The sequence below is a fragment of the Psammomys obesus genome, unplaced genomic scaffold (genome assembly GCF_907164565.1).
Source record: "Psammomys obesus unplaced genomic scaffold, mPsaObe1.curated_primary_1811, whole genome shotgun sequence".
In the NCBI taxonomy this organism is placed as follows: domain Eukaryota; kingdom Metazoa; phylum Chordata; class Mammalia; order Rodentia; family Muridae; genus Psammomys; species Psammomys obesus.
Window position 1 is genome coordinate 22685754 of NW_026585894.1, and position 24078 is coordinate 22709831.

The 24078-nt window shown below is 38.7% G+C and overlaps 1 protein-coding gene and 1 non-coding gene across 2 annotated transcripts in view; both read right to left on the bottom strand.

The window, feature by feature from the left end:
• Positions 1 to 4194: 4194 nt before the first annotated feature.
• Xk (X-linked Kx blood group antigen, Kell and VPS13A binding protein) overlaps positions 4195 to 24078 on the bottom strand; it is a 59276-nt gene continuing 39392 nt past the window's right edge. The window contains exon 3 of the mRNA XM_055599671.1: positions 4195 to 6322. Within this exon, the coding sequence (XP_055455646.1) occupies positions 5493 to 6322 (830 nt within the window). The 3' untranslated portion in view covers positions 4195 to 5492. The remainder of the gene's footprint in view (positions 6323 to 24078) is intronic.
• Positions 14407 to 14513, bottom strand: LOC129671036 (U6 spliceosomal RNA). The gene has a single exon (XR_008719290.1). It is a non-coding gene; the product is annotated as a U6 spliceosomal RNA (small nuclear RNA).

The window sequence follows — 24078 nt, forward strand, 5'->3', positions numbered from 1 at the left end:
TTCTTCTTCTTCTTCTTCTTCTTCTTCTTCTTCTTCTTCTTCTTCTTCCTAGTGCTTTCAGTTGTGCCATCAACTTGCTTGTATGAGAGGCCTTGAATATTTTTATGAAGGCACTTATCCCTAAGAACTTTCCTCTTAGCACTGCTTTCATTGTGTCCCATAAGTTAGGGTAAGTTGTACTTTCATTTTCATTAAGTATTAGGAAGTCTTTAATTTCTTTATTTCCTCCCTGACCTAGGTGTCATGAGTAGAGAGTTGTTCAGTTTCCATCTGTGTGTAGGCTTTTTGCTATTTCTGTTATTGTTGAGGTCTAGTTTTAGAACATGGTGGTCTGATAAGATACAACAGATTATTTCAATCTTCTTATATCTGTGAGGCTTGCTTTGTGCCCGACTGTATGGTCAGTTTTGATGAAGGTTCCATGAGGTGCTAAGAAGAAGGTATACTCTTTTGTCTTTGGGTGAAAGATTCTGTAGACATCTATTAGTTCTATTTGATTTAAAACCTATGTAAATGTCATTATTTCCCTGTTTACCTTTTGTCTCAGTGATCTGTCCTTTGCAGAGGGTTGGGTATTGAAGTCTCCCCCTATTAAGGTACTGGGATCGATGTGTGATTTAAACTTTAATAATGATTCTTTGACAAATTCAGGAGCCCTGTGTTTGGTGCATATATGTTCAGAATTGTGATGTCCTCCTGCTGGATTTTTCCTTTGATGCCATGAAGTGTCCCTCTCCATCTCTTTTGATTAATTTTGGTTGAAAGTCTATTTTATTAGATATTAGGATGGCTACTCCACCTTGCTTCTTGTGTCCATTTGCTTGGAAAACCTTTTTCCAGCCCTTGACTCTGAGATAGTGTCTACTTTTGTTGCAGAGGTGTGTTTATTGAATGCAGCAGAAAGTTGGATCCAGTTTCTGCAATCAATCTATTGTTAATCTTTGTCTTTTTTTGGAGAGTTGAGATCCTTGGTATTAATTGATATTATTGACCAATGATTGCTTAATCCTTTCTGTTTGTGTGGAGTTGGTGGAGATTGTGTGTTTGTGTGCTTATTTTTTTTTATGATTTTTTTTTAATGTGATGGTGACTTTGTCCTGTGTTATTGAGATGTAGTTGATCTCGTTGGGTTGAAGTTTTCCTTCTAGTATCTTCTGTAGGGCTGGATTGCTGCATATATACTGTTTAAATTTAGTTATGCCATGGAATATTTTGTTTTCTCCATCTATGTTAAATGAAAGTTTTGCTGGATATAGTAGTCTGGGTTGTCATCTGTGGTCTCTAACTGTCTGCATGATATTGGCCCAGGCCCTTCTGGTTTTCATAGTCTCTGTTGAGAAGTCTGGTGTGATTCTGATAGGTCTGCCTTTATATATTACTTGGCCTTTTTCCCTTGCTGCTTTTAATATTTTTTTCTTTGTTCTGTACACTTACTGTTTTGATTATTTTGTGGCGTGAGGAGTTTTTTTTTCCTGCTCAAGTCTCTTTGGTGTTCTTGTATGTTTATGGGCATCTTTTTCTAAGGTTGGGAAAATTTTTTTTCTCTGATTTTTCTAGAAAATATTTTCTGGGACTTGGAGCCTGGAATCTTCTTTTGCATCTATTCCTATTATTCTTAGGTTTCATCTTTTCATGGTGTCCTTGATTTCTTTTATGTTTTGTATTCGTAACTTTTCTGATTTTAATTTTCTTTGAGAGATGTTTCAATTTCTGCAGTTGTATCTTCAGCACCTGATAGTCTCTCTTCCATCTTTTTTATTCTGTTAGTGATGCTTACCTTTGTGGTTCCTGATTTTTTTCTCTAAGTTCTCCAACTCCAGGGTTTTCTCTGTGTTTTCTTTTTTTATTCTAATTGTTTTCATGTCTTGCACCATTTCCTTCATCTGTTTGAATGTGTATTCCTGTCTTTCCACGATGGCCTCTATTTTTTTGTTGATTTCCTCATTATGTATCTCTATATGTGCCTCCATTTTTTGTTCCTTTCCTTTTTATGTGCCTCGAATAATTGCATATTTATAGATTTAAGATCATTTTCCTGTGTTTCAGCTGCAGTGGTAAATCCGTTGATTTTTGAAGATTCTGGTGAAGCCATGATGTCTTGGTGTTTGTTGCCTGTACTCTTTCACTGGCCTCTAACCATCTGGTTACTTATAGCCTTGACTGACTATTCTTGGAGCCTGTACTACAGACTGGATCCACCTGCTTCTGGAGTTTTAAGTAGTCTCCCCTGGATTCACTGTCTTTTCTGGCTCACTGTTTGTAACCTAGGTAGATGGGGTACAGGCCAAAAGATCTCTGGCCTAGAGCTGCTCCAGTGTCCCACTGGCTTCCTTAAGAAGGTGGAGGATGGGGTTTGGGTCCCAGGCCTGGCTCAGCTCCCCTGAGTTCACTGGCTGTGATGACTGCTTTGTTTTCAAACCAGGTGGTCTAGGCTACGGGGGAGCAGGCAAAAAGATCTCTGAGCCTAGAGCTGCTCCAATGTCCCACAGGCCTCCTTGGAGAGGAGGACAATGGAACTTGGGTTAGGTGCCTAATTCAGCTCCACTGGGTTCTCTGTGCTTGACTTGCTGATTCTGGCCTATGTGAGCCAGGTTGCTGGGGCAGGGTTGGGTAGATCTCTTTGCCTAGAGCTGCTCCAGTGTTCCGCAGGCTTCCCTTAGATGATGGGAAAGAGAGCATGGGTCCCAAGCATAGCTCATCTATGCTTTGTTCACTGTCTGTGCTGTGCTGGATGATTCTGACCTGGGTGAACCAGGCAGGAGGGGAATAGGCAGAATGGAACCACACCTCCCCCACAGTACCAGAATGTATCCCCTCCAGTGGGTGGTGAGAATGAGCACCACTAGCTGCTGTAACTGACCAGGTAGGTATCCACAGTATGTTGAGTGTGGTCTCCCAGGTTTGGAAACAGGAGCCTCTAGTACCCAGAAGGTGTCCATAGGACTTTGATAGTGTGTGCCCAGGTTTGGAGCCTCACCCTCAGTACAGGAAAGTATTAACTACAGAAGCAGTAGAGTGAGCACCCAAGACCTGAGCTACCAGTTGCTGGTCTCAGGAAGGTATCCACAGAAAGTGGGCTTAGGTGTTGAGTTGCCTAAGGCTCTGGGGTCACCTCTGTCTGTCCCAGGAAGGAATCCACAAATGGCGTATTTAGTCAGTTGGGTGGCCTAAAGCTATAGGGTAGGAGCCCTGTGTATGCACTGCTGGTCCCAGGAAAGTATCCATTGATGGTGGATCCTGATGGGTGGCCTAAGGCTGTGGGGTCAGAGCTAAGCAAGCTGCTGCCACTGGTACCAGTGGGTTTGGGCAGATGGTCTAAGGCGGGAGGTCTAAGCCTCCCCTCCTCTCCCCGCATGTGCCGCCACTGCCAGTCACAGGAATATATCCACAGATGGTGAATTTGGGCAAGTGGCCTTGGGCTACGGGGGTCAGAGCCCAGAGAGCTGCAGCAGGTCCCAGGAAGGTATCCACAGATGTTGGGATTGGGCTGGTAGCTTAGGAATATGGCAGTGTCCAGCAGGAGCCCAAGAAATTTTCCTGGTATTAGCCAGGTGGCCTGATGATGGACCTTCAAGTACCCCTGTGGATTCTCCTCTCATCTGAGAAACACAGATGTTGGGGTTTTGGGATCTACAGTACAGCCTGCCAGTCACCCTGCTCTCATTGCTAAGCTGCTATTCAGATACCCTGCGTGGTTGGCACTGCCATTTTCGAGAGCTCCTCCTATTTTTTTCTTCATAATTTATTCATTATATATCCTGTTTGGAGCCCCCTCCATCACCTCCACCCAGTCCCACCCTCCTACCCTCCCTCTTCTCTCCATCCCCTTTTTCTAGTCCACTGAAAGGGAAGTTCTCCACTATTGCCATCTGCCAATAGCTTGTTAAATCTCATCAGGATTGCATGGATCCTCTTCCTCTGTAGCCTGGCAAGGCTGCATCATCAGAAACAAGTGATCAAGGAGCAGTCAACTGAGCTCATGATAGAGGCAGGCCCTGCTCCCCTCACTCAGAGATCCACATGGAGACTGAGCTACCAATAGGCCATATCTTAGCAGGGGATCTAGGTCCTCTCCATGCATGGTCCTCTGTTGTTGCATCAGTCTCTGCAGTACCCCCTGGCCTCAGATCTTTCTATATCACTCCTGGGAATATACCTAAAAGATGCCCCACCATTCAATAAGGACATTTGCTCAACTATGTTCATAACACCTTTATTTGTAATAGCCAGAATATGGAAACAACCTAGATGTCCCTCAATGAAGGAATGAATACAGAAAGTGTGGTACATTTACACAATGGAATACTACTCAGCTATTAAGAGCAAGGAAATCATGAAATTTGTAGGCAAACAGGTGAAGCTAGAAGAGATCATCTTGAGTGAGTTAACCCAGAAACAGAAAGACAGGCATGGTATATATTCACTTATAAGAGGATATTAGCTGTATAATATAAGATAGGCAACTACAGATCTAAAGAAGCTAAACACTAAGGAGGACCCTAGGGAGGAAGCTTAAATCTCATTCAGAATGGCAAACAGGGTAGACACCAGAAGCAGTGGAAGAGAGAAAACCAGAGGCAGTGGAATTGGTCCTCTGAAATGATTCATCCAACAGGGTATCAACACAGATGCGAGACTCACAGCCAATCTTTGGGCAGAGCACAGGGAGTCTTATGGAGGAAAAAAGGGGTGGGAATAGGGGGACGTGGAGGGGACAGGAGCCCCACAAGGAGACAATTCTTAAAATATTTATCTTAGAAAAATCTGCCAGAAATTTCCCAGAATTATAGGGCATTTCTATTTGTATAAGCTTCCAACATTTTGACATTCTAACAATTGTCCTAGTCCATCCTGATCCCTAATGTCTTCAACACGTGGAATGAAACATGGCTTTCCTAAACACCTGTACCAAAGGATCCCAGGGAATAAAGTCCCCAAGTCTAGGCCTTTGAAACCAGAATGACTACAGTTGGTTATATAAAAAAAGTTTTAATGAAGTGAAAATGGAACATATTGATAAAACAAACTTAAATAGCTCTCCCTGTAAGCTATGATCAGAATGAGGTTGTAAAATCCCTAGTATATTCTGGCTATCATGGTGACTTTTAGATAAAGCTATATTCAGTAGTAGTAAAACATCCAGCTACTGAGACAACAGTCTAGAAAAGTAGAAAAACAATCATTTCTTTATTCTAATTAATGAATATGACCAGCTCAACTGAAATTTCAGGGGTATCATTCAATCAATGAAATGTCCACCAAAGCCTGTAAGAATGTAACAGAGTCAAGTGTGAAACAAACTGTGGGGTAGTAGACTTTCCTACTTCTCCCAAAGTTGCTTCAAATCCAAGAGCTTTATAAAAAGCAGCAGGTCACAAGGAGTTGACAGAAAACTTCCTGCCTTATCCCTGTGCAGGGCTCATTACTTATATGAAAAAAATAGTAATTAACGCAGAACACAATATCCGTCTTGTAAGAAGCTTCAGGTTCCATTAAGCATCACACAGATCAACGGCACTCCACATCTCACTGGACTCAGGACTCATTCTACTGGTAGAAGGTGTTACATATTGATCTGTATATGGCTTTAAGTCTATATCAGTCTTTCCTGCCGCAGTGGATTTCTTCCTTAAGTAGGAGCAGCAGGCACATGTGAGACATGACCTAAACCATTCAGAAACACTGGAAGAGAAGAGCTTTTTACAAGGGTGGAAAAATTGATAGAACACAAGCATGAAAAGAATGCTGGTGCAGTACCCAATGAGCAGCTGCAAAATCAGCAGAGGCGCACACACGTACATGTACAAATCAGTTTTGAAAAAATACCACAGGAGCAGGAGAAGAGCATTCTCGATGAATCTTACGATGTAGTAAATCAACAGCCGGTACCAATTCTGAGACTTGCTGATGAGGTCAGGATTGTCAATTTGCAGCTGTACGGCTGACCAGCAGAACATGTTGATGCCAGCATACAGAAAAGTAAGGAAACAGAGCACGATGGTGGTGCCCACCCTACTTAGGGCCTTCTCAATGTTCTCTGGGAATGGGGAGCCACTGCGCAAGAAAATGATCCAGGGGTAAAAGAAGAAGCTGAAAAAGTTGACAAGTATGACTATCACTACCCAGACCTTGAGGACAGAGGTAAAGAGGACCAGGACAATGACCCGAGTGGCAATCTCAAAACTTCTCCAGAGGAAGATACAGACATAGGCCAGGGGCTTGACTTTGACCTCGTACTCATCATACTTGATTTTGATGGCTAAGATGTTGCAACGCAAGGCTCCATACACAATGGACAACAGGGACAAGGTCATGATGAAGCCTGAAGAGAGAAGAGAAAGAGCACTATCAAACCTCCACCAGGAATCCTATGGCCAATGCTCTGACATCTCCCACCCACTTGGATTCCTCTATATTACATGGACAGGCTAACTACCACCTGTTGATATCTGAGACTTGTCCGAAGACTTTTTCCAGATTAACAGAAGGCTGCTATTAACACATTACTGGCAGGTTGAAGCACCAGGGATTTAAGAGCCATGGGTGAACCCCTCGATAACCCAATTCTAGCCACAGTAAGAGCTAATTTCCTCACCTGTTATGTAGAATAGGTGTAAGTAATGTGTTCTATGCTATTTCCCAGTGTTTACTCATAGGCTTTAACTTCTAGTCACCTACTGTGATTTTTGTCTAATAATAACCCAACTCATCCCCTTTCATTCCTGTTTTCTCTCATGCATGTTATACATTCCTTTCAAATGCGTGCCCTCAAATCCTCTCAGGGTCTGTTTCAGAGGCAACTCAAACTGAAACTCATTTCTGATGCCAGTCTTGGTCAGTGAAAATCTGAAGAGTCCTTCACACACTGTGGTTCATTTTGTCAGTTGGTCTATCAGTTTTGGCAGAGTCAAGACTGTGTCTAGCGATTTTTCAGTTTTCTCTTTTTGTGATGTTACACGTACAAAACCATCACCAAACCCCAAACCATTGAGATTCTCCCATATTATCTTCTAGCATTTATACCATCTTGTACTTTATATTTAGATTTGTTATCTACTTTGCATTCATCTTTATAAGGAGTGAAAATTTTAATTTAGTCACAGTTGCAGTTATTCTACAGGGCATATGCAGTTATTCCAGCACCAATTATTGAAAACATTATTTTCTGGTTATATGGTCTTTGCTCTTTTGTTGATGATCAAATAATGTCAACTCTAAAGAGATCTATTTCTGAATAACACATTTGTTCAACTGATTTATTAGTCTGTTTCACCAATATTATACCACCTTAAGTATAGTAGCTTTATCCATGCCTACCTCTGAAACTGCATATCCATGTATTTCCACACAGGTACTGAAACTATCTGTATACAAATAATACATTAAGGAAGGGAGTCAGATTCCTCAGTAGGTAAGGATGTATGCCACTAAGCCTGAAAACTTGAGTTTGATTCCTGGGAGCTATGTGCTAGAAGGAAAGAACCAACTTTGCCCAAGTTGTCCTCTGATCTATATATATACGCCATGATACACAAAGATATAATTAAAAAGTGATACATGAAAAGTAAGTTTTTCCCCTTAAAAGTCTGAGTCAATGGAAAAACATATTTGATAGGCATAAAGACTCATATGCCTTGGTTTTTAATTTACCCAAGGGAGGCTCAATTTTGCTAAAAATATCAACTTTACTCAAATTTTTATACTGATTTTAAAAAGCAATTTCATTCATTGGAAAGACTAGCAGCTAATGATAATTTCTAAAAGCTACAAACATCAGAGTAGACTACTTGCTGGACTGAGTTAGTTTTCTTGAGTGGTTAATTCAGTGAACACTGAAATGTAAATGTAGAATATTTGTGTGGTAGTTTTTATATGTGTGGTTACAGATGGTCACATCTTAAGGATCTAGTTAGTATTGAACTCTTTTGTTTCAGTACTTATATTTTTCAACTACAAAAATACTTTATATACAAAAAGATTGTCATGTATAGTTAGAATGTAAATTATATAACCATACATATATATTTATGTTATATTTATGATATTTTAACCTGAAAATATGTATTGCATTAAACAATATAGGATTCCTAATAATTTCCAGAATCTACTAATTTTTTTCTTATAAGGGTAACTACTTCCAAATGATATCCTTTTCTCCATCAAGAGAATTAACCAATTATTACCTACTTAGTGCTGAGTAATCAAGCACAGATCTTTGAAAACGCAAAGAAATTATCTTTAAATCATATACTTCAACCAACAACTTTAAATGGCAAGTATTTTTCTAAAATATCACAAAAATTGGACCACGAATGGCAATATACTAATGCCAACCTTCCTAATGCAGTGACCCTTTAATACAGTTCCTCATGTTGTAGTGACCCCCAGCCATAAAATTATTTTTGTTGTTACTTCATAACTATGACTTTGATACTGTTATGAATTGTAACATAAATACATGTGTTTTCCAATGGTCTTCAGTGACCTCTGTGAAAGGGTCATTCAACATCCCCCACACCTGAAAAGAGGTCATGACCCACAGTTTGAGAATCAATGCCCTAAGGAAACAAAAAGCTAACACAAAATGCTGACAATAAATATTTCTGCCTCTAGAGGTGAGCTGCTATCTAGGAAATGACTAGGATGGTGCTCATGTAAATAATAATAATAATAATAATAATAATAATAATAATAATAATAAATCAACTTAAATAGAGAAAAGTACATGAGAGGCAAAAATGGTAAAGCCCTGACCTTTTGCAAAGAATATTCTCTACCTCCCAAGAGAACCAGACGCTAACTAGTACCCCTCAGTCATGAAGCCTCCTGTCCTTGTCTTTCTCTTCTTACACTTACAGAGACCAAGTCTTTAGGGGCTCTCTAATGTCACCTGATGGTATAATGTTCTCGTGGAATGTATACAATTTACCCTTGTTCATTCAAATGCTGATTTCTCCACCCCACTATCTGGTTTCAATCCAACATTGCATTGTGATGTTTATTCTAAGAATCACCTGTCTCAAGTTTGTATAAACATGCCACCATTTGTTCTCTGTATTGTCAATAAAACAACCAGACAATGCTAAGCAAGGGAGAGAATAGAGTGGGACATCCTGGTCCAGAGGGGAGGAGAAAGAAATGAGTGGGAGGAGTCAGAGGGCAGAGATCAGCAGGAGAGGACTTGGAACAACAAGGAGAAATGAACCAGACCCAAGAAATGACTAAAAACAATTATAATGTGGGAAATCTGAATGGGAGGAAACTATGTGGGCTTGGAAGTTTAGGATGGAGTAAGTATTGCCCAGCATTGTGCTCTAGGTTAGTTAAATAAATCACAGTCTCTGTGTTTTGGGTTTACGAATAACCACTGCTTAACTAAAAGATAAATCAATAATAAATATTAATAATCAACAACAGTCGCCTAAACCTTTCTAGCCACAGTCAACACAGAAGGAGGCTACTTGGAAATGCTGCTTATTTAAGTGATTATTTATCCAAGTCTAACATTCTTTCATAATCCTAGCCTCAAGTTTTATCAGAAGACAAGACACAATTTTAGGTAAAAAGTGAGCTAAAAAGGCTTTAGTAGATTCTAAACTCTTGCGACAGTCTTGTTTCCATTTACCAAATTCTAGTCCATTGAAATTCTGCAAGAATTCTGTCAGCTCACAGAGGCTGTCACTAAGTATGAATCTGCTCATTTCTTGACACCAAAACTTTAACCTTTATGCAAAGAAATGATTATTTTTCCACAGAATTCTTTTTGGAGAAGAAATTCTATTTGTAACTCAGGAGGACAGTTTCTATGTGGGTGTCAATTCCAAATGCTGCCCATAGGATACAGGGTGGCAGATGGTAGTTCTATTGTTATGTAATTGCTGTCTGAAGAACCATCTTTTCAGGAAAACCACAGAACTTATGAAATGCTTAGGTTAAAAAAATTTAATAAAATTAATGAGCTGAATATGCTGGTGCATGCTAGTAATCCCAGGAGACGAAGAAAAAAGGACTGTAAATTCAAAGCCATCTTGAGGTGCCTAACTAGATCTGCCTCAAAATAACAAACCATATTATGGGCATGGGACAAGAATTCAGAAGGCCTAAAGGGATATGCAGTGTAAAGGTAAGAGAAATTGGAGATTGTTGACACAGTAAGCTGCTACAAAATGAAGTTTCAAGCCCACTTCTGAGATGCAATGAATCTCACTTTATGTTTCTATCAATTCAGTAAACAAAGTGTCTCTTATTTAGAGCCTTGACTGTTGCCTATACCACACTTTATGACTGGTTTTCATTTCAAAACCTTTACTGTACCAAGTATTGTCTTTCTCCTCCAAACTGTCAATTGCCACTTCAATGCTGGCTCTTTTCTCTGATATTTGAATCTATTTGAATCAGCTGTACCTAAAATATATGCTTCATTTGAAAAAAAAAAAAAAAAAAAAAAAAAAAACAAAAAAACAGAAAAAAATGTTTTGGGTGATTTCTGTAATAATAAGGAATAGAAATGGAGAATAGATGGAAAGGAAAATAAAGAAGAACATGAACAGAGATAGGCAGATGAAAAAAGAAAGACCACCCTCTTTTGTGAAATAACTTTTATTCACCTGATTCACCTCTAGGGTTAGTGCCTCCATCTGTTAACCTAGGCCTAGTCCTGGAAACTTCTAGTCTCTGTACTGTAGGCCTAGAATGTTTTCAGCCTCTGAGACTGACTGCTGAATAAGCTCACCTTTCTAGCTCTTTCTGAGCTCTGGCTGGCTGTTCTGGCTCAGACTCCTCTCCCAACTGACTTGATTCAAACTGGCTTCTTTCAGTTTCTTCCTGAATAGCTCTGCCTGGCCTCAAACTAACTGGAACAATCTGTTCTCATCTTCTGGTTCTTTCTCATTCTCTGGTTCATTCTGTCTTCACCCATATCTAGTTTGTTCTACTTGGCAATCTGTCTCTGTACAACTGTCCTGGTAAAATTGCCTCTTCTCCCTCTCCCTCTGTGTGCTGCTCCCTTTTAAGTCACCTCTCCATCTACATTCTCATGAGAGTTGGGCATATCCTATTCTTTCAACTTTCTCTGATTCATAACTTTGTCTGCTTCTGAATTAGATACCACATTCAAACATGGCTATCTCCTTCTACAAAGTAACTTTACCTTGATTGAGATTAAAAGTGTGTACTAAGAGTATGTCTGTATTCCAGCCACAGTGTTTCCTATTGATTACCCTCACTTTCATGGCAGCCCATACTGAGTGCCTTCAAGGCCACATGTTTTTGTTTTTTGTTTTTATTTTCACTCCAGAAAGTTTCATTTTTCTCCTCCTTTGCTTGTCATATTTCTCTTGCTAGACATCCTGTGGGTGACAAAAAACAAACAAAAAACCCAAACCCAAAATACACCCCAAAAAACATACAAAGAAATATTTATTTTCCCAACAATTTCTTATATACCATCATACATCCCCCTATTCATATATCTGTGTTAGCTGGGACTCTTCTACCTTCCTCCATTATTATACCCAGATAGATCTCTAAGTTCTTGCTATTCAGGATAGCTATGAGCCAATAGCTTTGGCATGAGGAGTTTAAGTGTCCAGGCTCATAGCACTGAATTAGAATTTGTCTTCACAGCATTTTCCAAGTGATTTGTAGGAACATTCAAATTTAAGATGTTTGGGTCTTGGATTTTTCTCTCCTTTTCTCATTCTATCATGTGTGAGCATCATATGGGTCTTGCCATGTGCTCCTATATTTCTATACGACTAGCCATCTTCTACCTCTTCTATTTGTCTAACTAAACCTTACTTATCCTTTAGTGTGTCGAGGGGTCCCATGTAGTCCCAGCTGGTTTTGAACATGTTGTAGAGTCATGGATGACAACAGATTTCTGATTCTTCTGTCTCTACTTCCCTGATGTTGGGATTACAGGAGTATGCCACCATGCATAGTTTTCCTCATTTACTATTTAAGGTTCAGTTGCTATCATCTGTTCAATGATGCCTTCTTCAGCCATCATTCAACTACACATGTTCAGCTGTGCTATAAGCGTCTAAGACTTTATCAAGTTCAAATAACTATTTATTTATTAAGCACTCACAGTAACCTTTATCTCCTTATCTGACTTGTGTAGGTTACTATCTTTGCTATTAGAATGCAATCTCCTCAAGGTAGTTACTCTTTCATATGGAATTTTATCACCAACACCTAGAACAATGGATGGCACAAAAAGGCAACAAATCTATGTAAGCATATAATAAATGAATGACTAATTGCACATAGTAAAAATCATCCTTTTTCACTGCTGATGGGAACCTTCAGCTTGAACACTCTTAAAAAATGGTTGGAGAAAACAATAAGAACTTTTAAACCCCTTTACCATATGGTAATTTATGGGGTTATGGACTTCTTATGTGAATCTATCTGCCTCCATGTATTGCCCTAAGTTAAAAAGCTGTACCTTTCTCCAACATTTCCAGAGAATTAGAATCCAAATTGAAAAAGGTATTTGAAGTTTAAGCCAATAATATGAAGACAGTAGATGAGGGGCCTGCTACATAGGAAAATATGGGAACAAGATAGTCTTTTTTGATGTTGAGAGTAATTAAAGAAGCTAAGTAAGTGTTGCTTCAGGAAATGAGGCCCAGCCAAGGGCTAAAACAAGCCTGATTCTGGGATACTTCACTCAGGATGATCTTTTCCAATTCCATCTAATTGCCCGCAAATTTCATGACTTCCTTTTTTTTTAGCTGAGTAGCATTCCATTATGTAAATGTTCTACAATTTCTGTATTCATTCTTCAGTTGAAAGACATCTAGGTAGATTCCAGATTCTAGCTAATACAAAAAAAGCTGTTATGAACATAGTTGAGCAAATGTCCATGTTGTATGGTTGAGCATTTTTCAGATATATGTTGAGGAGTGCTATATCTTTGTCTTGGTGTAGCACTATTCCCAGCTTTCTGAGAAAGCACCAGATTGATTTCCAAAGTAGTTGTACAAGCTTACATTCCCACCAGCAATGGAGGAGGGTTCCCCTTTCTCCATATCCTCTCCAGCATGTATTGTCATTGAGCTTTTGATCTTAGCCATTCTGGTGGGTGTGAGATGTAATCTCAGAGTCATTTTGATTTGCATTTCCATGATGACTAAGGATGTTGTTCATTTCTTTAAGTGTTTCTCTGACATATGATTATTCCTTTATTGAGAATTCTCTGTTTAGCTCTGTACCCCATTTTTTTAATTGGATTGTTTGGTTGGCTGGTGTTTCTTCAGTTCTTTATACATTCTGCCAGATGCTGGGTTGATGAAGATCTTTTCTTAATCTGTAGGCTGTAATTTTGTTGTTTACAGTGTGCTTTGCATTACAGAAGATTTTCAGTTTCAAGAGGTTCCATTTATTGATTGCTGATGTAGAACCTGAGCTCTTGGTGTTCTGTTCAGGAAGTTGTCTCCTGTGTGAATGAGTTCAAGGTTCTTGCCCATTTTTTCTTCTAACTGATTTAGTGTGTCTTGTTTTATGTTGAAGTCTTTGATCCACTTGGAGTTTACTTTTGTGAACGGTGATATGTATGGATCTATTTTCATTTTTCTACATGTAGACATACAGTTAGAATAGCACCATTTGTTGAAGATGCTGTCTTTTTTTCCCATTGTATGATCTTGGCTTCTTTGTAAAAAACAAAACAAAACAGGTATCTGTAGGTATGTGGGTTTATTTCTGGGTCTTTGATTTTATTCCATTGATCCTTCAGTCTGTTTCTATGCCAGTACCATGATGTTATTATTGTTGCTCTATAGTGCAGCCTGAGATCAGGGATGGAGATACCTCCAGAAGATCTTTTTATCACACAGGATAGAAAATGATGCATCAACCAATGACCACACAAAGAGAGGACTTAGACCCCTTGCTCAGATATAACCCACAGTCTCCATGTGGGTTCTCTAATAAGAGGATAAGAGACAGTCTCTGACATGAACTCGGTTACCTGCTCCTTGATCACTTATCTCTGATGGGGAAACCTAGCCAGCCTACAGGGAAAGAGGATCTAGGCAGTCCTAATGGGCCCTGATAGGCTAGGGTCACACAGCAGGGGAGGAGGACTTCCCCTATCAGTAGACTAAGGGAAGAAGGATAGGGGAAGAAGTGAGAGGGAAGATAGGAACGGGGGGAGATAAGAGAGCAGACTAACAACTGGAATAAAAATGAATAAATTGCAAATGATAAGAACAACAATAAAGACTACACATAAACTTTAAAAAAAAAAGTCTGAAATATCTTGGTAGTGTAGTTTCCTGGCCAGTTAAAAAAAGGGATCATGATCATTCACCATACACTTGTACAAACCATTGCCAACATTTCTCCTGGTTGTATTGCACATTATTCTTTGGGTTCTTTTTTTTTTTTTTTTTTTTTTTTAATATGGAACGCTTCACGAATTTGCGTGTCATCCTTGTGCAGGGGCCATGCTAATCTTCTCTGTATTGTTCCAATTTTAGTATATGTGCTGCCGAAGCGAGCATTTCTTTGGGTTCTTTAGTCCTCCCATCATGAACAAACTCTCTATCAGCTTTAAGGACCACCCAACCTACGTCCTGTTTCTATGGATTTCCTTTTTTATTTTTAATTATTATTGTTTATTACAATTTATTTACCTTGTATCCTGGGTGTAAGCCCCCTCTCTCATCTCCTCCTAATCCCACCTTCCCTCCCCCTTCTCCCCATATATCTCTCCCCTAGTCCACTGATTGGGGAGGACTTGCTCCCCTTCTATCTGACCCTAGCCTATTAGGTCTCATCGGGACTGGCTGCATTGTCTTCTTCTGTGGCCTGGCAAGGCTGCACCCTCCAGGGGAAGGTGAGCAGAGAGCCTGCCACTAAGTTCATGCTGGAGAAAGCCCCTGCTCCCCTTACTAGGGAACCCACTTGGAGACTGAGTCTATGGGCTACATTGGAGCAGGGGTATTAGGCCCTCTCCATGCATGGTCCTTGGCTGGGGTTTCTGTTTATGCAGAACTAGCAGTGCCTAGTATTTTTGGCTGTGTTGGTCTCCTTGGGGAGCTCCTGTCCTCTCCAGGTCTTTCTATCTCCCCCTTCTTTCATAAAATTCCCAGCATTCTGCCCAAAGTTCGGCTATGAGTCTTAGCCTCTGCTTCAATACATCCAACAGAACAGTCTTTCAGTGGCCATCTTTGGTAGACTCCTCTTCTGTTCCCTGTCTTTTCCTACTTCTGATGTCTATTGCATTGCCTTTTAACCTTCTGAATGAGGATTGAGCATCTTCCCGAGGGTCTTCCTCGATGTTTAGCTTCTTTAGGAATACAGATTTTAGTATGTTTATCCTATATTATATGTCAAATAACCACTTAAGAGTGAGTATATACCATGTGTGTCTTTCTGCTTCTGGGCTATCTCACTCAGGATCTTTTCCAGTTCTATCCATTTGCCTGCAAATTTCATGATTTCCTTGTTTTTAATTGCTGAGTAGTATTCCATTATGTAGATGTACCAAAATTTTCTGTACCCATTCCTTCATTGAGGGACATCCAGGTTGTTTCCAGATTCTGGCTATTACAAATAAAGCTGCTACAAACATGGTTGAGTGAATGTCCTTGTTGTATAGTTGAGCATATTTCAGATATATACCTAGGAGTGGTATAGCCGGATCTTGAGGTAGCACTATTCCTTATTTTCTAAGAAAGTGCCAGACTGATTTCCAGAGTGGTTGTACAAGTTTACATTCCCACCAGCAGTTCAGGAGGGTTCCCCTTTCTCCACAACCTCTCCAGCATGTGTTGTCACTTGAGATTTTGATCTTAGCCATTCTGATGGGAATAAGGTGAAATATCAGAGTCGTTTTGATTTGCATTTCCCTGATAGCTAAGTATGTTGAGCATTTCTTTAACTGTTTCTCTGCCATTCCATATTCCTCTATTAAGAATTCTCTGTTTAGCTCTGTACCCCAATTTTTTAATTGGATTACTTGATTTGTTGCTATTTAACTTTTTGAGTTTTTTATATATTCTGGATATTCCCTTTGTCAGATATAGGGTTGGTGAAGCTCCTTTCCCAATCTGCAGGCTGTTCTGATGACAGTGTCCTTTGCTTTATAGAAGCTTGTCAGTTTCATGAAATCCCATTTATTGATTGTTGATCTTGGAGCCTGTGCTGTTGGTGCTCTGTTCAGAAAGTTGTCTCCTGTGCCAATGAGGTCAAGGCTCTTCCCCAGTTTTACTTCTAACCAGTTTATTGTGGCTGGTTTTATGTTGATGTTTTTTTTTTTTCCACTAGGACTTTAGTTTTGTGCAGCGTGATAAATGTGGGGTCTATTTGCATTTTCAACATGTATATAGACATCCACTTAGACCAGCACCATTTGTTGAAGATGGTATATTTTTTCCACTGTATGGTTTTGGTTTCTTTTTCAAATTCAAGTATTCGTAGGTGTGTGGGTTTTCTTCTGGGTTGTATATTCAATTACACTGATACTCCAGCCTGTTTCACGGCCAGTTTTTATTACTGTTGCTCTATAGTAGTATAGTTTGAGATCTAGGATGTAGATAACTCCAGAAGATCTATTACTTTAGAGTATCGTTTCAGCTATTCTGGGTTTGTTTGTTTCTTTTTCTATATGAAATTGAGAATTTTCTTTCAAGGTCTGTAAAAAATTGTGTTAGTATTTTGATGGGAATTGCATTGAATCTGTACATTGCTTTTCATAGGATGGCCATTTTCACTATGTTAATCCTACTGATCCATGACCATTTGATATCTTCTTCAATTTCTTTCTTCAAATACTTGAAATTTTGTTTCATACAAGTCTCCCACTTGTTGGTTAGAGTTACAGCAATGTACTTTATGTTATTTGTGGCTATTTTTTAAGGGTGTCGTTTCTTAATTTCTTTCTCAGCCCTTTTGTCTTTTGTATACAGGAAGGCTATTTTTTTTTGTTTGTTTTGTTTTGTTTTTTTGAGTTAATTTTGTATCCAGCCATTTTGCTGAAAATGTTTATCAGCTGTAGGAGTTCTCTGGTAGAATTTTGGGGGTCACACATGTATACTATCATATCATCTGCAAATAGTGATAATTTGACTTCTTCCTTTCCACTCTGTATTCCCTTGATCTCCTTTAGTTGTCTTATTACCATAACTAGGACGTCAAGTATTGTGTTGAAGAGAGGAGGAGAGAGTGGGCAGCCTTGCCTTGTCCCTCATTTCAGTGGGACTGATTTAACTTTCTCTCCATTGAGTTTGATGTTGGCTATTGGCTTGCTCTATATTGCCTTTACGATGTTCAGGTAAGTGCCTTGTATCCCTAATCTCTGCAGGAATTTAAATATGAATGCGGGTTGGATTTCTTCAAATGATTTTTTGGCATCTAAGGAGATGATCATGTGGGTTTTTTTTCTTTTGTTTGTTAATGTGGTGGATCACATTGATGGATTTCTGTATATCGAACCACCCCTGCATACCTGGGATGAAGCCTACTTGGGCATAGTGGATGATATCTTTTATGTGTTCTTGGATTTGGTTTGCAAGTATTTTATTGAGTATTTTTATGTCAATGTTCATAAAAGAAATGGGTCTGAGGTTCTTTTTTTATGTTGGCTCTTTGTGTGGTTTAGGTATCAATGTGACTGTGGTCTCATAGAATTAGTTTGGTAATATTCCTTCTGTTTATATTTTGTGGAATACTTTGAAGAGTATTGGCATCAGCTCTTCATTAAAGATCTGGTAGATTTCTGCACATAACTATCAGGCCCTGGGATTTTTCGGGCAGGGAGACTTTTGATGACAGCTATTTCTTTGGGGATATAGCACTGCTTGTTCTATTTACCAGATCTTGGTTTAGCTTTGGTAAACGGAATCTATCAAGAAAATTGTCCATTTCGGTTAGATTTTCAAATTTTGTGGTGTACAAGCTTTTGAAGTAAGACCTGATGATTCTTTGAATTTCTTCAGTGTCTGTCATTGTGTTCCCCTTTTAATTTCTGATTTGGCCGATTTGGATAGTCTCTCTCTGCCTTTTAGTTAGTTTGGATAAGGGTTTTCTAGCTTGATGATTTTCCCAAAGAATCAACTCTTGGTTTCATTGATTGTTTCAATTGTTCTCTTTGTTTCTAATTTATTGATTTCAGCACAGAATTTGATTATTTCCAACCGACTACTCCTCTTGGGTATGTCTGCTTCTTTTTTATCTAGGGCTTTCAGGTGTGCCATTAAGTTGCTTGTATGAGATATGTCAAACTTCTTTTTGAAGGCACCTAGTGCTTTGAATTTTCCTCTTAGCACTGCTTTGTGTCCCATAAGTTTGGTTAAGTTTTGCCTTCATTTTCAGTGAATTTAAGGAAGTCTCTAATTTCTTTTCTTTTTTTAATTTCTTCTCTGATCCAGCTGTCATTTAGTAGACCGTTGTTTAGTTTCCAAGCATGTGTAGGCTTTTGTTATTTCTGTTCTTGTTGAGGTCTAGTTTTAGACCATGGTGGTCTGATATGTTATAAGGGAATATTTCCAACTTCTATTAAGGCTTGTTTTGTGTGTGACTATATGGTCAATTTTGGAGAAGGTTCCGTGAGGTACTGAGAAGGTACACTCTTTTGAGTTTGGGTGAAAGGTTCTGTAGACATATATTAGGTCCATTTCTTTTAAGACCTCTTTAAGTGTCATTATTTCCATATTTAGCTTCTGTCTAGATGATCTGTCCTTTGGTGAGAGTGGAGTGTTGAAGTCTCCCACTATTAAGGTATTGGGTTCAATGCGTGGTTTGAGCTTTAATAATATTTCATTTATGAATCCAGGTGCTTTTAGTTTTGGTGCTACATGTTCAGGATTGTGATATCCTCCTGTTGGATTTTTCCTTTGATAAGAATGAAGTTTCCCTCATCTTTTTTGATTGGTTGAAAGTCTATTTTATTAGATATTAGAACAGCTACTCCAGCTTGTTTTCTGGGTCTGTTTGCTTGAAATACCTTTTCTAGCCATTTATTCTGAGGTAGTGTCTGACTTTGTTTCAGAGGTGTGTTTCTTGGATGCAGCAGATTGGATCTTGTTTCTGCAACCCTTCTGTTAGTCTGTGTATTTTTATTGGAGAATTAAGTCCACTGATGCTGATAGTAGTGACCAGTGAATGTTTGTTCCTTTTATTATAGATTTGGTGGTGATTGTGTGTTTGTGTGCTTGTTTTCTTTTGATTTTTCTGTTCTGAGCTTATCTATGTTCTGTGTTTTCTTGGCTGTAGTTGATTTCATTAGATTGGAGTTTTCCTTCTAGTATCTTCTGTAAGGGTGGGTTGCTGTGTAGGCATTGTTTAAGTTTATTTTTGTCTTGGAATATTTTTTTTCTCCATTTATATTAATTGAAAGTTTTGCTGGGTATAGTAGTCTGGTTTGACATCTGTGTTCTCTTAAGAGTCTGCATGACATCTGCCCAGGCCTTTCTGGCTTTCATAGTTTCTATTGAGAAGCTGATGTGATTCTGATAGGTCTACATTTGTATGTTACTCGTATTTTTTCCCTTGCTGCTTTTAATATTTTTTCTTTGTTCTGTATACGTACTCTTTTGACTAGTATGTGATGTGAGAAGTTTCTTTTCTGGTCTAGTTTATTTGGTGTTCTGCAAGCCTCTTGTGTGTTTACTGGCATCTCCTTCTTTATGTTGGAAACATTTTCTTCTATGATTTTCTCAAAAATATTTTCTGGGCGTTGAAGCCTGGAATCTTCTTTTTTGTCTATTCCTATTATTCTTAGGTTTCATCTTTTCATGGCATCCTTAATTTCTTGGATGTTTTGTGTTTGTAACTTTTCTGATTTTATTCTTCTTTGAGAGATGTTTCAATTTCTGCAATTGTATCTTCAGCACCTGATAGTCTCTCTTTCATCTCTTGTATTCTGTTGGTGATGCTTACCTTTGTGGTTTGTCATTTCTTCTCTAAGTTCTCCAGCTCCAGAGTTATCTCTATTGTGTTTTCTTTATTGTTTCTAATTCTGATTTCATATCTTGCACCATTTCCTTCATCTGCTTGAGTGTGTATTCCTGTCTTTCCACGATGGCATCTATTTTTTTGTTTGTTTTCTCTTTATGTGCCTCTAATAACTGGATAAGCGTAGATTTAAAATCATTTTCCTATACTTCTGATGAATTAAAATATCCATTTATTCTAGAGGTTGCTGGTGAAGCCATGATATCCTGATTTTTGTTTGGATGTATTCTTATGTCAGCCTCTAGCCATCTGATGGTCCAAAGCCTATGCTGTTTGTTCCTGGAGCCTGTACTGCAGACTGGATCTGTCTATCTCTTCAGTCTGGAATATTCTTCAGGAAGATGAGAGAGGCCCACCGGTGTGAGAGTGTGTGTTGCTGTTTCAGATGTAGGTAATGGAGGAAGATCATAGGCACATACGTGCAAGCACAGGAGGGTGTGTGGGAGTGTGCCTGCCTGGAAGGGTAGAGTGTAATGGAGGAGTTTAAACACAGGCTGCAGTGCAGGCATAGTTCGTGCTCACAGTGCAAGTGTGGAGGTGCCCTGAATGGCTCAGTGACCTACAGGCCTGTCTAGGTATTGTGCTCCAAAAGCTCAGATCTGTCTGAGCTGCACCATCTTGGCTCCAGAAATTGTTTCCAGGAAATGTTTGGCTGGACTCCTTTGGGAGACCCACAGAACAGGTGCTTCAATGTTGAGTACTCTGTCCCAGGGTTCCCTATGTTGTCCACAGTGGGGGTATGGGAGTAAGGGGTCCAGTGTCTGGCTGCTAGAGTAGAGGAACCCTGGATCTGGGGCTCTGTAGGCACTCACTCACAAAGGTACCTACTTGCAGACTTATGTGGAAAGTGCAGAGGGCCTGAGTGCACTCACTCACAGGAGTATGCAGTAAGCACAGAGGTCGCACAGTTTCTACCCTCATATTTGGGTCCCCTGTTTGGCCATTAAAGTAAGGCGGCCTCATATCTGGTGTCATGCACCCCCTGCGGCTGGGGTTATGCACTCCCCACAGCTGCCACAGCTCTGAGAAGCCACTAGAGCAAGAGAAGGTGCAGGGGAAAGTGGAGGAGATCCTTAGTTTGCCACTCTCAGACCCCAGAGACATTCACAGGGGGCCTGGATCCAATCTCTCCCCTCTAGCCCCAGAAGCCTGGAAGTCAATGCTCTGGCTTCAGCTGCCAATCCACTCACCAATTTTGGAGTTTGGGATGCTCTGCCCTTCAGAAACAGTGTGTACTCATTGCCGCCATCTTGGAGTCCCCCCTCTATGGATTTCCTTAATCTGGAATTTCATATTAATGGAGTAATACGTTGGCACTGAAAAACTTTTTTGTGACTTAGCTAATGGTTTCAAGGTTCATCCGTCTTGCAGCATGCATCAGCTCTTCATTCTTTCTTATGGCCAAGTATCATCTGAGTTGTTTCCAGTCTGAAGCTACTGTAAGTAGTGCTGCTTTGAACAATCAAGTACAAGGCTTTCTGTACAAACATTTTCTTCTGTGATTGGATAGTAGAGTTGTTGGACGGGATAGTAATTTTATATGTAATTTTTGCAAAACTGCCAGCTTGTTTGTAAAGCAGTTACAGTATTATACATAACAAGCATAGTAGAAAGATTCTAATTTCTCTATATTCTCGCTAACATTGTTTATTTCCTAATTTTTGATTTTAACCAATCTAAAGAATGTAAAGGTTTTTCTTGAAATTTTTATTTTCCATATTACTTAAGTGTTTTTATGTGCTAACTAGACAACTGTATATTTTCGTTAGTTTCTTTTGTTTCTGACCAATAGATCAAATTGATAGATATTTATCTTGTCATAGTTATGCCCTAAACTCATCAGTCAGATCTGTACAGACTGATATATATTATACAATAAAACCTTATACTTTTACATACCTGTCAATAAGCACTTATAATGAAAGGTGGTGGGAGAAAAACCCAGAAGGAATATTCATGATTGCAAAAAGCAAATTAAATTTTTTTTTGCTCCAGTATTCCTGACAAGAACAACTAACTGATCAATCACGTGTTCAATTACATCAGAAACTAACCAAAGCAATGAATACTTCTGGGGTTTAAGATATTAGAAAGAAGAAAGGTCCCTAAGGAAAATTTTGAAGCTGAATTTTTTCCCACAAAATATTTAATGAAATGAAAGAGGATATGAAGAGATTAAAACTTCAAACAAAACTTTTAGCAATCTCTCAAACCTGTTGTGTGTGTGAGTAAATATTGACAGTAAGCCTCAAAATGGCCCTGGTATAGATCACAAGGTTTCCGGCAGCAGCATAAAGAACATTAGGAGCAAATATGACTAAAATATAGACTTATCCCTCACAAAGACTGAAGGACAGATTTCAATTAACTGAGGTTGTGATTCATCCACGTTGACTTGCTAGTTCATGGCACTGACATGAACAAAGTAAAATAACTTGTCCAATGCTTCAAATCATGTCTAGTTCTATATATGTATATCTAGAGTAAGTTAAATCTAGCATGGCCTGTCAAAAAGAAAGTAAAAAATACCTATATCCAAGTATCAATGGATTATGAAAATAAACTAGAAGTGATACACATTTAGAATTACTTAAAACAGCATAAAACCATAATACATATGTGATTAATGATAGAGATTTTAAAAACTCAAATGAAAATTCTAGAAGTGAAGAATACACTTAAAATTAAGGAGTCATGGGCTGGCAATATGACTTAGTGGATAAAGGCCCTTGCTGCCAAGCCTGAGTATGAGTTCAGTTGCTGGAGCAAATGTGGAAGGATGACTCAACCAAGTTGTCTTCTGATGTCCACACATGCACTATGGCACATATACTTACTACATAAATAATAAATGTAATGAAAGTAACCAATGGGTAGATTTAATAGCAGATTAGACAGTCATAAATATAATTTATACTGATTAGAAGAAAAGTTAGCGGCAAGCACTCAAATGAAAAACATTAATGACCATGCAAATAAAAAAAAAGGAGACAGAAAGGGAAGGAGAGAGGGGCATGAAGGAAGAAGGGAGAATGGAGATAGAGAGAAAAGGGTAATATTTGAATCAATATAAGCTAAATATTTCCCAAATTACTAAAATATCAAATCAGACTCAGGAACTCTAATAGGATAAATATAAAAATATTCATATCATATTAAAATGGCTGAACAATACAAAGGTAAAGAGAAAAGTAGTCAGATATAAGCAAACATGACCCATCTTAACAGAAAGAATGAAAATAAAAACTAGAAGAAAAAAGAATGATAATATCAAACTGACAAGCAAATAACTTCGGACACAGACATCCATATCCAAAGGTGAAGCTAAGAGAAAGATACCTTATGAATACTTCTGGGGTTTAAGATATTAGAAAGAAGAAAGAGAAAGATACCAACGAATACTTATGAGAAGAAAAAACAAAACAGAAAAATAATAACTGAAACGAAACAAAAAAAAATGAGAGAGACCATTTTACCAGCAGATCTATTATAAAGGAGATGCCAAAAATAGTATTTCAGGCTCATTAGATAATTATCCCACAGGGGGGAAAAAAAACTGTAAGAACAGGACCAGAAGGATAAAATCTGCCCAGTTTAAAAATATTTTTTTTTATTTTTTTGAGATTATGTTTTGATTACATCATTTCCCTTTTTCCTTCTTTCCCTCCAAACATTCCTGTATACCCTTCATTACTCTCTTTCAAATTCATGGCCTCTTTTTCATTAATAGTCATTGCATGTGTATGTATGGATGTATATATATGTATGCATGTGTGTATGTGTGCATGTATGTATATATATGTGTGTGTGTATGTATGCAAAATGTATTTTTACACACACACACATATCCGCCTACAGCATTACTCATTTTTATGTTTTCAGAGCTGACCATTTGGTATTGGATAACCAATTGGTATGTGCTCTCCTCTGAGGAAGAATATTTCTCCCTATCTCTACCCATCTTTGTTTATTTATCTGTTTGTTTTTTCGAGACAGGGTTTCTCTGTATAGTATTGGCTGTCCTGGACTCCCTTTGTAGACAAGGCTGGCCTCCAACTCACAGAAATCCACCTGCCTCTGCCTCTGCCTCTCAGAGTACTGGGATTACAG